This window comes from Suncus etruscus, chromosome 11 (genome assembly GCF_024139225.1).
Source record: "Suncus etruscus isolate mSunEtr1 chromosome 11, mSunEtr1.pri.cur, whole genome shotgun sequence".
In the NCBI taxonomy this organism is placed as follows: domain Eukaryota; kingdom Metazoa; phylum Chordata; class Mammalia; order Eulipotyphla; family Soricidae; genus Suncus; species Suncus etruscus.
In genome coordinates, this window is record NC_064858.1 from 3,465,995 (window position 1) to 3,480,680 (window position 14,686).

General features: G+C 46.7%; 1 protein-coding gene across 1 annotated transcript in view; it reads right to left on the minus strand.

The window, feature by feature from the left end:
* GABRB3 (gamma-aminobutyric acid type A receptor subunit beta3) overlaps positions 1-14,386 on the minus strand; it is a 202,063-nt gene extending 187,677 nt beyond the window's left edge. The window contains exons 1-3 of the mRNA XM_049782694.1: positions 14,268-14,386; positions 14,075-14,166; positions 13,685-13,752 (exon numbers count right to left, since the gene is read on the minus strand). Of these exons, the coding sequence (XP_049638651.1) occupies positions 13,685-13,752; positions 14,075-14,166; positions 14,268-14,347 (240 nt within the window). The 5' untranslated portion in view covers positions 14,348-14,386. The remainder of the gene's footprint in view (positions 1-13,684; positions 13,753-14,074; positions 14,167-14,267) is intronic.
* Between the last annotated feature and the right edge of the window lie 300 nt (positions 14,387-14,686).

The following is a 14,686-nucleotide window of genomic DNA, read 5'->3' on the forward strand; positions in this document are numbered from 1 at the left end:
CCAACACCCAAAGAAATGTTCTCAATTCAACCAATGGTGCGCCTTTACTAGAGTGACACAAATTCATTGAGCAAATATTTATCAGGCACACAACAGCAATGCCCTTCGCGTCCATTCGAGTCTATTTTCAGCCTAATGTATGAACTTCCTCCTCAGATGGATACAGTCAGCAGGATTGGGAAAAATCAATAATGTTACAATAAGTTATCCGGACAGTATCTTTTTAAAAACTGTATTTGACTTCCAGCGATTAACAAACACATATTTTTTAAAAAGCAACAAAACATTAGGGTAGGCTGGAGAGATTTCACTGTGGGGAGGGTGTTTGCTTTGCATACACCTGAACAGGATTCAATCCCCAGCATCCCATAGGGTCCCCTGAGCACCATCAGGAGTGATGCCTGAGTGCAGAGTCAGGAGTAACCCCTGAGCATCACTAGGTGTGGACCTCTCAAAAAAATAGGGGTGATCTAAAAAATCTAATCTTCTACTTATTAACCAGAACTACAGTCCTACTCAAACAGTTCAATCTTGGGCTGGAGCAGTGATGAAGCTGTAGGGCATTTGCCTTGCAAACCGATGACCTAAGATAGACAGAAATTTGATTCCCTGGTGTCCCATATGGTCCCCCAATCCAGAAGTGATTTCTGAGCACATAGCCAGAAGTAACCCCTGAGCATCATGGGGTGTGGCCCCAAAACCAAAACAGAAAAAAAGTTAAATCTTAAAAGAACAGTGATTGCTGTAAGCTAATTAATATTTTATATAGGCACTAAAGTTATACTATTTTTAGCCAGCAGTTTTTTTGTTATTCTTTAAATCCACCCCAAATATCCTTTCCTCAGTTCCAAATAAAACTGGATCTCATGTCACTGATCATAGAATGTGAATTTAGAAATTATTGTACATAAAAAGAACAGTTGTAGACAGAGGCTAAGAGAAGATGTTGTTATAATCAAAAGAGACTGAATGAAGAAGCACAAATTCGGGCATTTAAAGCGCTGACATCCTCCTATCTTAATTCTCTCCAATTCCTCTCAAAGATTTGTTCCACACATACTGAGCTTTACGTTAACTGCATTAATGTGGTGTTTAAGTCAATGGAAAAAGAAAGTAAGACCTAACCCTTACAAATGGTTTCAGTGTTGTGTTTTTTTTTTTTTTTCTCTTTTTGGAGATGACTGCTGGGATGGTACCTGGGATCTCACATGTGGAAGGCAAGAACTCTAACTGCTGAGACATGACCCATATTCTCTTTTTTTGAGGGGGGGCATGTACTCAGGAAGGAACCCACCATCAAGGAGATCATTAGCACCAAGAGATCATCATTTCCAGTCACAGAAGCCATAACCCCAATTACAGAGATTACTAGGCTAACTAGTACTTGGTCTAGAATCCCTTAAACATGAGGCTTGCCTCTGTGCTAGTTTGTTCATTTCTGCAATTTGAGAACCTTCTTTTGGGTTTTGCTTTGTTGGGGGGGGGCATATCCAGTACTGCTTACTCCTGGCTCTACTCTCAAGGACTACTCCTGATGGGGTTCAGGGAACCCCTAGGGTGCCAGGGATAGAAACTGGCTGGACTGGACACCTGCAAGGTGAGTGCCCTACTCAGATTGGTTCCAAGACAGAAAGAACCTTCTCAACGAATGAGCCCAATGGTCCTCAATGGAGGACCCAGAAGTTCCTTGTGCCGGGAAGAAAATGAATGAATGAAAACTGCCATAGCCTCCTTTGGCAGCTGAGAGAGACAGAGAGAGAGAAAGAGAGAGACAGAGACAGAGAGAGAGATGGTGGAGTGGTGGAGATAACCCCAGACATTCCTTAGGGGAAAGACCCACCAAAACACCAAAACATTGGGGTCAGAGAGATAGTAGAGTGGGTATGGTGGTGCTTGTTTGTTTTTCACACTGCCAACCCGGGTTCAATTCCCAGCATGGAATGATCCTGGGCACAGGACGAGAAGTGAGTGAGCCCTGAGAACCACCGGATGTGGCCCAGATACAAAAATAACGATAATAATAAAGTGTCTAAGCAGAGTGGCTCAGATGACGTGCACCCCGCACTTGGTGTGAAAATCCTGGGTGTCTGGTGAAAATAAGCACAGGAGCCTAGGTACAGGCCATGGAAGCCCGAAAACCGCACTTCCTGACTCTCCTTCACACTTTGAAAGCAGCCAAAAAGCTTTGCCATGGTGGATGGTCTGAGCTGAGGTCTGTGGGGAAGGGCTCTGAGCATCTAAACTACACGTTGAATTTAGCGTACAAGGTGCTTTTCTTGGGGCCAGAGACAGAGAACGCCATGGAGAAGGCTATTGTCTGTCACATGACAAGCCCAGGCTCCATCTCTAGCATTGCACAGTCTTCCAAACACCACCAGGAGTGACCCCTGAGCACAAAGCAGAAGGGATCATTGAGCACTGTCAAGCATCCCTCTCACCCACAAAGAAAAAGTCTTTCTTGGTCATAAGCCCCAGTGTCAGGTTTTCAAAATATTTATTGGAGAGAGAGAGAGAAAGAGAGACAGAGAGAAAAAGAAAGAGAGAGACAGAGAAAGAGAGAGACAAAGAGAGACAGAGAGAGAGGAGAGCAGGTTCGATCCTAGACATCCCGTAGGGTTCCCCTGGTTTCCCTCCAGAAGTGATTGCTGAGTGATTCTAGGGGTAACCCTGGAGGTGGCCCATAACCAAACAAAAATATTTTGTTGAAGTCCAGTTAAGACACTTGCTTTGCATCCCACTGAGCCTGGTTCAAATCCCTAGAGGTTCCCCAAAACCTGGGGGACCCCAAAAGTATTTCCTGAGCACAGAATCAGGAAGAATTCCTGAGAACCATCTTCCTTAACCTCCCCCCAAAAGCTATTATTTAACTGAAACATGAGACAGGCTCAGGGAAGTGGTTCAATGACAGACCAAGTGTGAGAGGGCCTGAGTTCAAGTGCCAGCATTGTTTTTAAGTTCAACATGAGAAACCAAAACCAAATAAATATTTTCAGAGCATCAAAGTACCTCCTGCTGCATACATATGTTCATTCATTCTTCAGTCACACATTTTCTCACAACACAGATACCAATGTACCAACCAAGTGTCGGGCACCATGGATGAACCACAAATGTACACAGAGCCAGCCCTGCCTGGGTACCCAAGAGTCCAATGGGGGACAGTCATCAGGGAGAAAGACTGAGTCCTTGAATCCTACTTAGTGTGGACAAGGGTCATCTGGGATGATTCCAAAACAGAAAAGAATCCACTGTGGACAGCCCTTGAAAACCGTGGGAGGAGGTCAAATACTGTGAGCTTGAATAGAGTTTTTTTGGCTGCCTGAATCAGAAGGAGATCAAAGGACCAAAGAAGCAGTACCTTGTTCCGGTTCTGTCATGTGCTGACCCGAGAGCCTTTGCTGAGGGTAACCCTGTTATTACCTGACTCAGTAGCAGCTTGGTTGAGCAAGTGTGACAAAGAAATCTCTGGATAGCCCCACTTCTTTATTCTGTGTCCATGGATTGGCAATTTTGGGGAATTCACCAAATATCCCCTCCCAATGCATGGCAGATAAACCACGGGGGGGGGGGTTTCCTACTTGCATAAGTAGTTGTCATTTTTTTACTTTTGGCCCTAGAGTACAGTGAGGAGAAGGAAATAAAGTGAGTGGGGTAGGAGAAATACAAATAAGAAAGAACATATTTCAGGGCACAAGAGGACTCAGGTGCATTGGTGGGATTAAGAAAAAATAAAACTAAATGGGGCCAGAGAAATAGCATGGAGGTAGGCTGTTTGCCTTGCATGCAGAAGGACGGTGGTTCAAATCCCGGCATCCCATATGGTCCCTGGAGCCTGCCAGGAGCGATTTCTGAGTGGAGAGCCAGGAGAAGCCCCTGAGCGCTGCTGGGTGGGACAAAACAAAACAAAAAAAGATAAAACTAAATATCCAAGCCAGAGTCAACAATGGGACCCAAATTTTGATAACCACGATTTAAAATGGTTTTATTATGCTAGCATCTAGGGGCAAAGGGTGGTGGCACGGAATGGTGTCTGGGCACATTGGCCGAGGTAGGGTGGACACTGAGGTTGGGATTGGGTGCTGGAACACAATATATCTAAAACCCAACTATGAAGAACCTTGTAAATTACAATGTTTTAAATTAAAAAATCCGGGGCCGGCAAGGGTGATGCTAGAGGGTAAGGTGTCTGCCTTGCAAGCGCTAGCCAAGGAAGGATTGTGGTTCTATCCCCCAGCATCCCATATGGTCCCCCGCAGAGCCAGGGGGCAATTTCTGAGCGCTTAGCCGGGAGTAACCCCTGAGCATCAAAATGGTGTGGCCCAAAAAAAGCCAAAAAAAAATTAAAAAACATTTTTTTTTGGGTTTTGGGTCACACCTGGCAGCGCTCAGGGGTTCCTCCTGGCTCTACACTCACAAATCGCTCCTGGCAAGCACGGGGGACCATATGGAAATGCTGGGATTTGAACCACCATCCTTCTGCACACAAGGCAAATGCCCTACATCCATGCTATCTCTCCGGTCCTTAAATTAATTTTTTTCAAGTTGTCATTTTAGAACAGTGGATTTAATAAATAAAGAGTTACATGAAGGTGTGGGGTTCTGTCTTAGCTGTCAGTCTGAAAAACAGTTTTTCTGTTTCCCAAATGTGCTGTATAAATAAGGGTGATGAAGGGACTGTGTAAGAGCGCAGTGTTCGGTGTTTGCCTTGCATGCGGCGGACCCAGGGACAGATCTCGGTTTTGATCCCCCCCAAAAAAACAATCAAATCAAAACAAAAAAAAAGTGATGAAGGCAGAGTAATACTACAACAGGAGGAAACTTGCCTTACACATGACCAACTCTGGGTCAACCCCTGGTACCAACAGAAAGTTCTACGGCAAATAATTCCTGAGCACAAGTCCCAGAGTCAGCCCTGAGCACTGCCAGTGTGAACAAAAACGAAGCCAAAAAGGCTGGAAAATGCTATTAGGGACTTCAAAATGATACCCAAACTGTTAAACCACAATCTGTGTGTGTGTGTGTGTGTGTGTATGTGTGTGTGCGGGGGAAGGCCACCACCTGGTGACACTCAGGGGTTACTCCTGGCTATGCGCTCAGTAAAATCACTCCTGGCTTGGGGAACTGTTATGGGATGCTGAGATATCAACCCGAGGTCCATCCTGGGTCAGCCTTATGCAAGGCAAACACCCGGACACTGTGCTATCACTCTGGCCCTAGACTGACAATCTTTTAAAGTGATTTTAAAAGACCGCAAATAATCAACTTCATTAATTCAGTTGCATATGTTTTCAGTGGGTTTCAATGAGTGATATGCATTATAGAACACTTATTTGTAATAATAATAATAATTGTCAGAATAATAATAGTTCTGTTACTAAAATGAATCCAACAAGAATTATAGAGTCAGAACTCAAAATCAAACCAAAGTCCTCTGAGCTCAGGCAGATGCAAAGGTCCGACTTTCTCTTTTCTGTCTTTGCTTTGTTGTTTTTTGTTTGTTTTGCCTTTGAGTCACACCCAGAGGCACTCAGGGGTTACTCCTGATTCTGCACTCAGAAGTCACTCCCCGGTAGGCTTGGGGGACCATATGGGATACTGGGAATCAAACCCAGGTTCCTCTCTGGTCGGCTGCATGCAAGGCAAATGCCCAACCACTGTGCTATCTCTGGCAACCTCCTCTGTTGTTTTGTTTTTGTTTTATTCTCTGAGCCACACTCAGCATGTGCTCAGGGAATGACTTCCTGCGCTATGCTTCTGCATCACTCCTAGGAAACCTGAGGGACCCTCTGTGGTTCCTACCACCTACAAAGGGCAATGCGTGCATTCTCTAAGGATATACAGCTCTCAACTTTTGCAACCTTCTAAATGGGGGGAGGGGGAGGCAGATAAAACCTTTCAAGGCCCAGACCAGACCTTTCCATTTAACATGAAATGCAGACCCGCCCATCCACAAGAGCATCTAATAGAAGGATGGACTCTCATCCATCTCTGAAGCTCATTATAAGGTTTTCTCAGTGCCCCAGTACCAATGCATGATCATAACTTATGCATGAATACCGACTACCTGCCTGAGACAAGTACTGTGCCAATAAATGGCCTCACGTCCAAAATAACAGCCAGCAAGAAGCACATGGCAATGGGCCTGAGCTCAGGGGGATGGGGTTGGGGGGCATAGGCCCGGGACTGCCTTCCTCCCATGTAACAGCTCTCCAACCCCACTGGGTCAGAGAAACACTCCTTTCTCGCTGCTGAGTCATCTCAGCTTCCTTTACAAAAAGAACATTAGCACATCACCTCCCTTGCTCCTAACAGTTCCCAGGCCAGCTTTGAATATGGCCCCAGCCTTTCTGGAAGAAACCAGAAGCTTCCCACTAGGTGCTGGTGTGGCAGTGGGTGGCTTTCTCAACCCCATCTCTGGAAATGCTGCTTTGGGACAAGGAAAAGACTTGGAATAAACGACCATGTCTTTAATTATGGGTATAGAGAAAAATAATAGGGTAGTGGTGGTAATACTCTCCAGAAACAATAGAGACAAAGGGCCAAGAAGACCAGTTCATGGTAAGACCAGTTTGTGGAAAGAAGCTCGCCACAAAGAGTGATGGGTACAGTTAGGTAGTGAGCTGTCCAGTGTGACAATGACAGTTGGAACTTATCCCTCTGGACAAGATCTGGGTGCTGAAATGGGATAAAGTGATATGCAGAGTAACCCTTCATTAGCAATAGTGCAAACCACACTGTCAAAAAAGAAAAGAGAAAAAGTAAAATGAGGAGGGGGACAGGAAGGAAACTGGGGGACACTGGTGGTAGAAATTGTGCATTCATGAAGAAGGGTGCTGTACAATGTATGACTGAAATTCAGGCATGAACAATTCAGTAACCACAGTGCTTAAATAACGTAATTATAAAAAATAATAATACAATAAAAGAAATGACCATGTCTTGAGTAATTAGCCAAAGGCAAGGTAGTATTACCAACTTAGAAGGAAATAGAAAGATCAGTGCTCCTTGGAATAGGAAGTTTGGTTTGGGGTTGGGTTTGGGTCCATCCCTAGTTTACTCCTAACTCTGTGCTAAAGGATCATTCTTGAAAGGTGTTCAGGGGGACCAACATGTGGTGCCATGAACCCCAGGAACTGCTGCACACAAGGCAAACGCCTTCTCTACTCTACTAGCTCTCACCCAATGTTGATCTCTTCTCAATGCATAATATGAACTCTTAGGACTCTGCTATTCACCAGCTATCAGTGCTGGTGACAGGATGGCCTTCCAGCACCTGCCACTGGAGATACCTTTAGATGAAAATGGGGGGGGGGGGGGCGCAGGGGCAAGCTGGTTATCATAAGTTGGATCCCAAAATGCCTCAAAGCTGAATTTTCCAAATCTTTGACTCCAGCTCAGGGTCCTCTCCCTGAAAAGACAAAGTGATTCTGGTGGCCGGAGCAATAGCACAGCGTCGGAAGGGCATTTGCCTTACACATGGCTGACCTGGGTTCAATCCCTGAGACAGCACCAGGTACTCCTGAGATCAGGTGCATAAGTAATAACCCCTGAGTGCTGCCAGGTGTGACCCCCCAAAAAAAATCCAAAACAAGAAGACAAAGTTGTGGGTCTCATGGTTGTGCATATTCACATGTAGTTCTGTATTCTCACAAAAATACCAATGCATATACACACACGCATGCATGCACCTACACATTATGATCTGAGTATGTGAGATGGTGAACATGTGATGGTCCCATTTTCCAAAGCTGCTTCAAGATCTTCTGCTCTAGTTTGACTTAATGCCTAGATGTTTTGAAACAAAGTGAATTTTCTTAAAAGAAAAGAAGAAAGAAAGAAAGAAAGAAAGAAAGAAAGAAAGAAAGAAAGAAAGAAAGAAAGAAAGAAAGAACGAAAGAAAGAAAGAAAGAAAGAAAGAAAGAAAGAAAGAAAGAAAGAAAGAAAGACAGAGAGAGAGAGAGAGAGAGGGGAGGGAGGGAGGGAGGCAGGGAGGAGCAGGGAGGGAGGGAGGGAGAGGAAGGGAGAAGGAAGGATGAAGGAAGGAAGGAAGGAAAGGAAGGGAGAAGGGAGGGAGGGATGGAGAGGGAGGGAGGGGAGGGAGGGAGGGAAGAAGGAAGGAAGGAAGGAAGAAGAAGGAAGGAAGGAAGGAAGGAAGGAAGGAAGGAAGGAAGGAAAGGAAGGAAGGAAGGAAGGAAGGAAAGATGAGGCGGCCAGGGCGGCGATAGCAAAGCAGTAGGGGCATTTCTCTTACATGCGGCCAACACAGGACTTATCCTGATTCAATTCCCAGGCATCCCTTATTGGTCCCCCCGAGCCTGCCAGGGACCATAGAGCCAGGAGTGAGCCCCTGAGCCGCTGCTGGGTGTGGACCCCAAACCACCACCCCCCCAAAAGAAAAAATGCAATGGAAAGGAAAGGGTGGCAAAGAGCTAGTAAAGTACATAAATAATCCCACAAAAACTAAGTGTGCCTCTTATGGTGCACACCTAAAGGAAGCATAATTCAAACTAAGGATAGTAATTTTTGATTTATTGCCATGATATAGAAAAACAAACTATCCTGCGGTTTAATTTTCATTAAGATTAGAGGTCTCATTTTAATGAACTAATTAAATGGGAAATAATAATAAAGTAGAGAAGTCAAATAACAGTAATCATTGTTTAGTATTACTAACTTGGAATCTGTATCCCGTCGGATACTGTTATCACTAATTAAGTGAAAATTAAGTACCCCCCGGAGTTTTTTGCTCTCAAACTCAAATAATGGGCCTATCTAACAAGCTGCCAATTTCAAAGTAGTGCATAATGTGGCTTTAAAATAAAAATGTCATAACAGTTCCATATTTTTAGCATTTCCTTAGGTTTTCCTTTCTACTCGATAATTCCACTTCATGTGCCTCATTTTCTGTCACTCGGTTTGGAAGTGGATTCTCGTGTGCCTTTGGACCAACCGGAATTGTAATGCATTCTTATTTTCCATTGAGCGAATTCTGTCACACCATTTAAAATAAGTAAAATTTTATATCAATAATTACACCAACCATGCATGTCTCAATGTTAGAAACAATGGCTTTGAAAAAGAAGGGGAATTGAGGAACACAAAATGGCCTTATTTGACTGCTGTCAGGTCAGTCAAACAGAAATAAAATACAGGAGTGATAACACAGTAATAGGGCATTTTCCTTGCATGCGGCAGACCTGGAAGGACTTGAGTTCCATCTCCGGCATCCCATATTATCCCCTGAGCCTGCCAGGAGCGATTTTTAAGCACAAAGCCAGGAATAACTCCTGAGTGCCACTGGGTGTGACCAAAAGAAAGAAGGAAAGGAAGGAAGGAAGAAAGAAAGAAAGAAAGAAAGAAAGAAAGAAAGAAGAAGGAGGAAGGAAGGAAGGAAGGAAGGAAGGAAGGAAGGAAGGAAGGAAGGAAGGAAGGAAGGAAGGAAGGAAGGAAGGAAGGAAGGAAGGAAGGAAGGAAGGAAGGAAGAAAGAAGAAGAAAGAAAGAAAAGAAAGAAAAGAAAGAAAGAAAGAAAGAAAGAAAAAAGAAAGAAAGAAAGAAAGAAAGAAAGAGAAAGAAAGAAAGAAAGAAAGAAAAGAAGAAAGAGAAAGGAAGAAAGACAAAGAATACAAGAAAAAACTGGCTGATAAGGAAAATGAAAAAGCTGCAAGTATCCATTTTCTATGAACAAAGATTTTTTTTAAATCAGGGGAAATGTGAAAATTCCCAAATTAATTCTTAAGATTATTTCTATCCAAAAGAGCCAATGATCTATATATACATACATACATACATACATACATACATGTGTGTATATATGGATTTATTCATCAGTTTATTTAGAGAATCTGTGGGGCTACGTTATCTGTAGGCAGAAAGTGTGCTGCACAATTGTTTATAGAGAAAAATGAACAGCACAGCTATGGTGCAATGTCTGTTATTATTCTTTACTGGCACCCCAAAATGGATCATGAATAAGCACATTTCCAACCCACCTTATCTGCCCATGTTCGCCCATCCTGTTTCAAAGGCTCTCAGAGCCTAGTGGAAACTGCAGAGCACATCTATCATTTAGCTTCCTGAAAATCCTGCTCCTCCCTGTTGAGTAGCCTCCATTTAATTTATCTTTCAACCAAAATAGTCTCCCCCCCCCCCAGGAATGGGACTGAGTTGGGCCACACCTGGCAGCAGGGAATTTTACTCCTGAGCTCAGGTATCATTCCTGGTGGACTCAGGGGACTGGGTGTGATGCCATGGATGAAACGTGGGTCAGCCCCGTGCAAGGCCAAGGTCTGACCTGTTGTATGATGTAGTCCAGGCCCTCTAAAGTCATCTTTAAAATTCACCCTCTATACTCTCTGGCCTTTTCTTTCATCTTCCATAAATGAGCCATTTTCTTCCCAAAGCCAGTTACACTTTCTCTTCCCTCCCCTCCCCTTCCTTCCTTCCTCTCTCTCTTTCTCTCTCTCTCTCTCTCTTTTCCATTTTCCCCCTCTACCTATTTTTCCCCTCTCTCTCCCCCTTACTATTATTTCCCTCTGCTCTCTCTGGCTCTCTCACTCACCCTTTTCTTCTTCTTCCCATGGTATAAACTCCACCTTACTCTGTATCATAATCATTTGACATATCATCTGACAGTTACCAAAGACCAAACACAATTCTATTTCTTCTTATTATAACCATATTATATATAACTCTTGACTTTTGGGTGACTAGTGAAAAGACCCCAGATGCATATAAATAACATTGAGAGTTCATTTAAGCAACAGGATTAAGAATCCGCTATTCTCATTTTTTTTTACTTCACCTCTACTTTTCCAATTCTCGAGCTCGAGATCATAGGTACATACATAAGAGAGAGTGGGCTCTAAGGCTGAGCATTCTGAGAAATCTACAGCAGAAGGTATTTAAGAAGACAGCTGAACCTGCCAAATAGGTTAATGTTCCAAACCTCTCAGGTTCCATTTTGTTTTCAATCCCCCATTGGTTTAGAAAGCCCAAAAATCCCCATTATAATGATACCGCCCCCCCCCCACTGAAAAATAAAGGACAGAAAAAATGCACACAAGGATAACATACTTATTGGCTTCTGGAAAAGATAAATCTTCAGAAGCTTTTATTTAAAGAAACATTTTGATTTCAGAAACTTGTCTTTAAAGATGATGAAATAAATGTAACAGTGTGGAGATCTGAAATGCATGTTTCTATTACCTGGCCTGGAGAAAATTGGGACACCTCATTTCACAGGGCCTGAATTAGGTGGCTGATAATGAAGTTTTCAAGGCATCAAGTATAAAGCTAGTGGCAACATCATAAAATGATCAAGTTTAAAAATCAACTCCAAACAAATACGAAAGTCTGTGACAATGCAGACACATTTACCTGGTTGTTTTTTAAAGATCTCTTAAAGAGCCAAATCCATGTGTTTCCTTTTATCTGACATTTGGTACAGTTTTTGTTGTGTGTGGGCCACACAATCCGTGTTCAGGTTGATTCCCAGGTCCATGGTTAGGTCGGGGGCTAGGCTCTGCCTATGCCTTTTCAGTTGAGTTGCCTCGCTGGGCCCAAAATAGCATTTTGTAACATAATAAGAAATTAAACATTCAATTAATTTCTATATAAAATTCCTTCCTCCAAAAATTGTAAACTTGCCAATCGAAAAAAATGGGCATTATGAGTGGTTGATCTTGGCTATATTAATTTCTTCCCTTATGATCACAACGCATACCTTTTGGAGAAAATCATTTTCAAATAAATTACATATATAATGTGAACTTTTAACATAATCACTTTCATATTCCATTGGCGTCTTAACATTTTTTATTAAAGCATTATGTATAGGAGTGTCCCAAGAGAACTACATTGGGGAAAGTCACAATTTTTTGTAAAACTATTACACGTAATTCCAAGATTCTTAGGTTAAGAGCACAAAATTAATTAAAATGATTTTGCACCATCACAGACTTATTACTAAAATTTCTCAACAGCATGACTCTTAGATAATTTTTTTATGTACTATCCTACCTAAAAGTTTGGTTTTAGTGTCTGTGAGATAGCTCAGAGGGAAGGAAATTTTTGCTTTGTTCTCTGCCCCAAGACTTGCCATGACATCCCAAAGCCAATGGCTCCACACTGGATGCTTGATTGGATCTGTGGTGCTGTGACTGAGTGCTATGATTGAGCTTCCTAAACCCAACGGGGTATTGTTGGTTGGTAGATTGGTTTGGGGGTCATACCCAACTGTGCTCAGGCCTTATACCTTGTTCTGGGCCCAAAGACCATTTTTGGTGAGGCTCATGGACCACATGAGGTTCAAAGGATGGAACTCTGGTCAATCATATGCAAAGCAAGTGCCTCGCCCACTGTCCTAGCACTCCTATCCCTCAAGTTTGAATTCGTCTTAAATGTCCATTTTTGCATACAACACTGCACACTGTTTCTCAAAACTCTGTCCGCAAAACACCTGCTTCAAATTCAGCCAAAGGGTTGGTTTTAAGATACGGGGACCTCAAGTTTCCATATCACCTATCACACCAAGGGGGCTCAAGACTCAATGCGGGGTAGGAGGACCCTAAGAAGATGCTTGGAAAACAAACGTGCCCAGAAACTCACTCTAGATTAGGCAGACCCATGATGGCGCTGAGAACCCAGTATTCCTCCTTCCCTTCGGCGCAAAGGGTCCCCTTCACCAAATCACACCAAATCACCAAAATCCCAAAGCTCATTCTTTACCATCCAGCTCAAGAGCAGAGTCCAACTGCATGGACTCTCTCTACCCGCTAAGTTTGCAAGGGGGTCTCCCCATCACCATCATTTTCTGAACTCCCTCTCTGCATCCCTGAAGCTCTCCCCCACCAGGCCTGTGGCCAGGATACGCTGGGGGTCTGGTGGGAATCCAGGGGGTCCTGAAAGACCACTTAGGGCGGCGAGCTCTGGCCTGAACGACTCAAGTCACCCACGACCCGTCAGCACCTCGGACAGCGACAGGCAGAGCCTGGACCTGGGGCAGACCCAAGACAACTCCAGGACGCAAGTGAGCCGATGCACCCACCACCAAAGTCCCTTTCCAGAAAATAATGGACATCCCCCTTGAAGACCACGTATCCAAGACACCCCCATGACTCTCCATCCCATCTGGGGGGCCTGTTGCTAAGGAAGTGAGAGGGAGCTGGGGGAGACTGGGACCCTGGGACCCAGGACAGCCTGGCTGCAAAGGCCTGACTCCAGAGTCCCAGCAATGCCCACCGCAGCGCAGGGCACAAGGCAGGGGCGCACGCCAAAGCCTGGTGCAATGTTGGGGGGCGCACACCAGGCTCGGCAGATCTGGTGCAGGGGCACACGCCAAACCGGGTTCCAGGGATGCACCCCAGGCCAGGCCAGACCAGACAGGTGCAAAAGGGATCAATGCTAGTGTGCCTGGCAGGGTGCAGGGGGGGGGGGCACCGTGCCAGGCCGGACCCCACTTGCTTGTGCGCGCAAAAGGCTTCCTCCCCTCGGCGGCCTTGAGGGTGGAGGGTCTCAGGTCTTGGGGTGGGGGTCTCAGTGAGGCTCTCCTGGAGGGCTGCCAGGGAGAGGAGACCCCCCCAACCCTACCAGGTTACCAGGTTACGTCCCTACACCCTACCTCGCCCAGGGTCCCCCGGGGGGAGCAGGGGGAGCCCGTTGGCACTCCCTCCCTTCCTCACTCACCATGTTGACTTCGGAAACCATGTCGATGCTGGCTATGTCGATGTTCATCCCCACGCACACCGGGGGGCCTGCGGGGAGGAGGGACACGACACCCCATCAGATCAGACCAGATCGGCGGGGAGGGGAGGGAATGGGAGGCCGGGGGAACCCCCAAAGGGTTTGGGTTAGATTCGGGGCGGGGGCGCACGGAGGGGCTCCCCGGAGAGCCGTCACCCCCACACCCACCCTGGCAGCCCGCACCCCGCACCCCACACCCCGCGTTCCGCAGCTCGGCTCGCTCGGCTCGGCAGGAAGCGGCCCCCGCTCCCAGCTCCCCGCTCCCAGCCGGGCTCCCCGCAGCGCGGTTCGGGTTCGGCGGGGCTTCGGCTCGGTGCTGCCGGCTGCGCTCACCCCCGAAGTCGGGTCTCAGGCGGATGTCGTAGCCTTTGAGCAGCTTGTCCACCGTCTCCTTCACGAAGGACATGTTGCCGGGGTCGTTCACGCTGCGGACAGGGGGATCGATCGGGGCGCTCGGTCAGGGCGCGCGGGCACCCCCGGCCCGCGGCCCCCCGACCCGACCCCGGCCCGGCCCGCCCGGCCCTACCTCTGCGCGCAGCACACCACCGCCACCAGCACCGGGGCCGAGAAGACGCCCAGCAGCCTCCGCCCCGCCAGGCCCCACATCCCGCCAGCGCCCCGGCACGGGGAGGCCCGGGGCGCCCCGCCGCCGTCGCCACCCGCGGCCCAGCCGGGCTGCCGCTGCGCTGCCGCTGCTCCGGACCCGCGCCCGCTCCTGCCGCGGCTGTCAGAGCCGAGCTGGCCCGGCCGACCGACCGAGGGAGGGAGGGAGGGAGGAGGAGGGGGAAGGCGAGGAGGAGGGGCGGGGCCAGGGGCGGGGCCATCCTGGTGGGCGGGGCTTCGGGCGCCAGAGGGGGGCGTCCCGAGCGGGAGGGAGAGAGCGCGGAGCGAGGCAGACCGCGAGGGCGGAGCTTCCGAGAAGGATGGGCGCGGATGGCGCTGGAT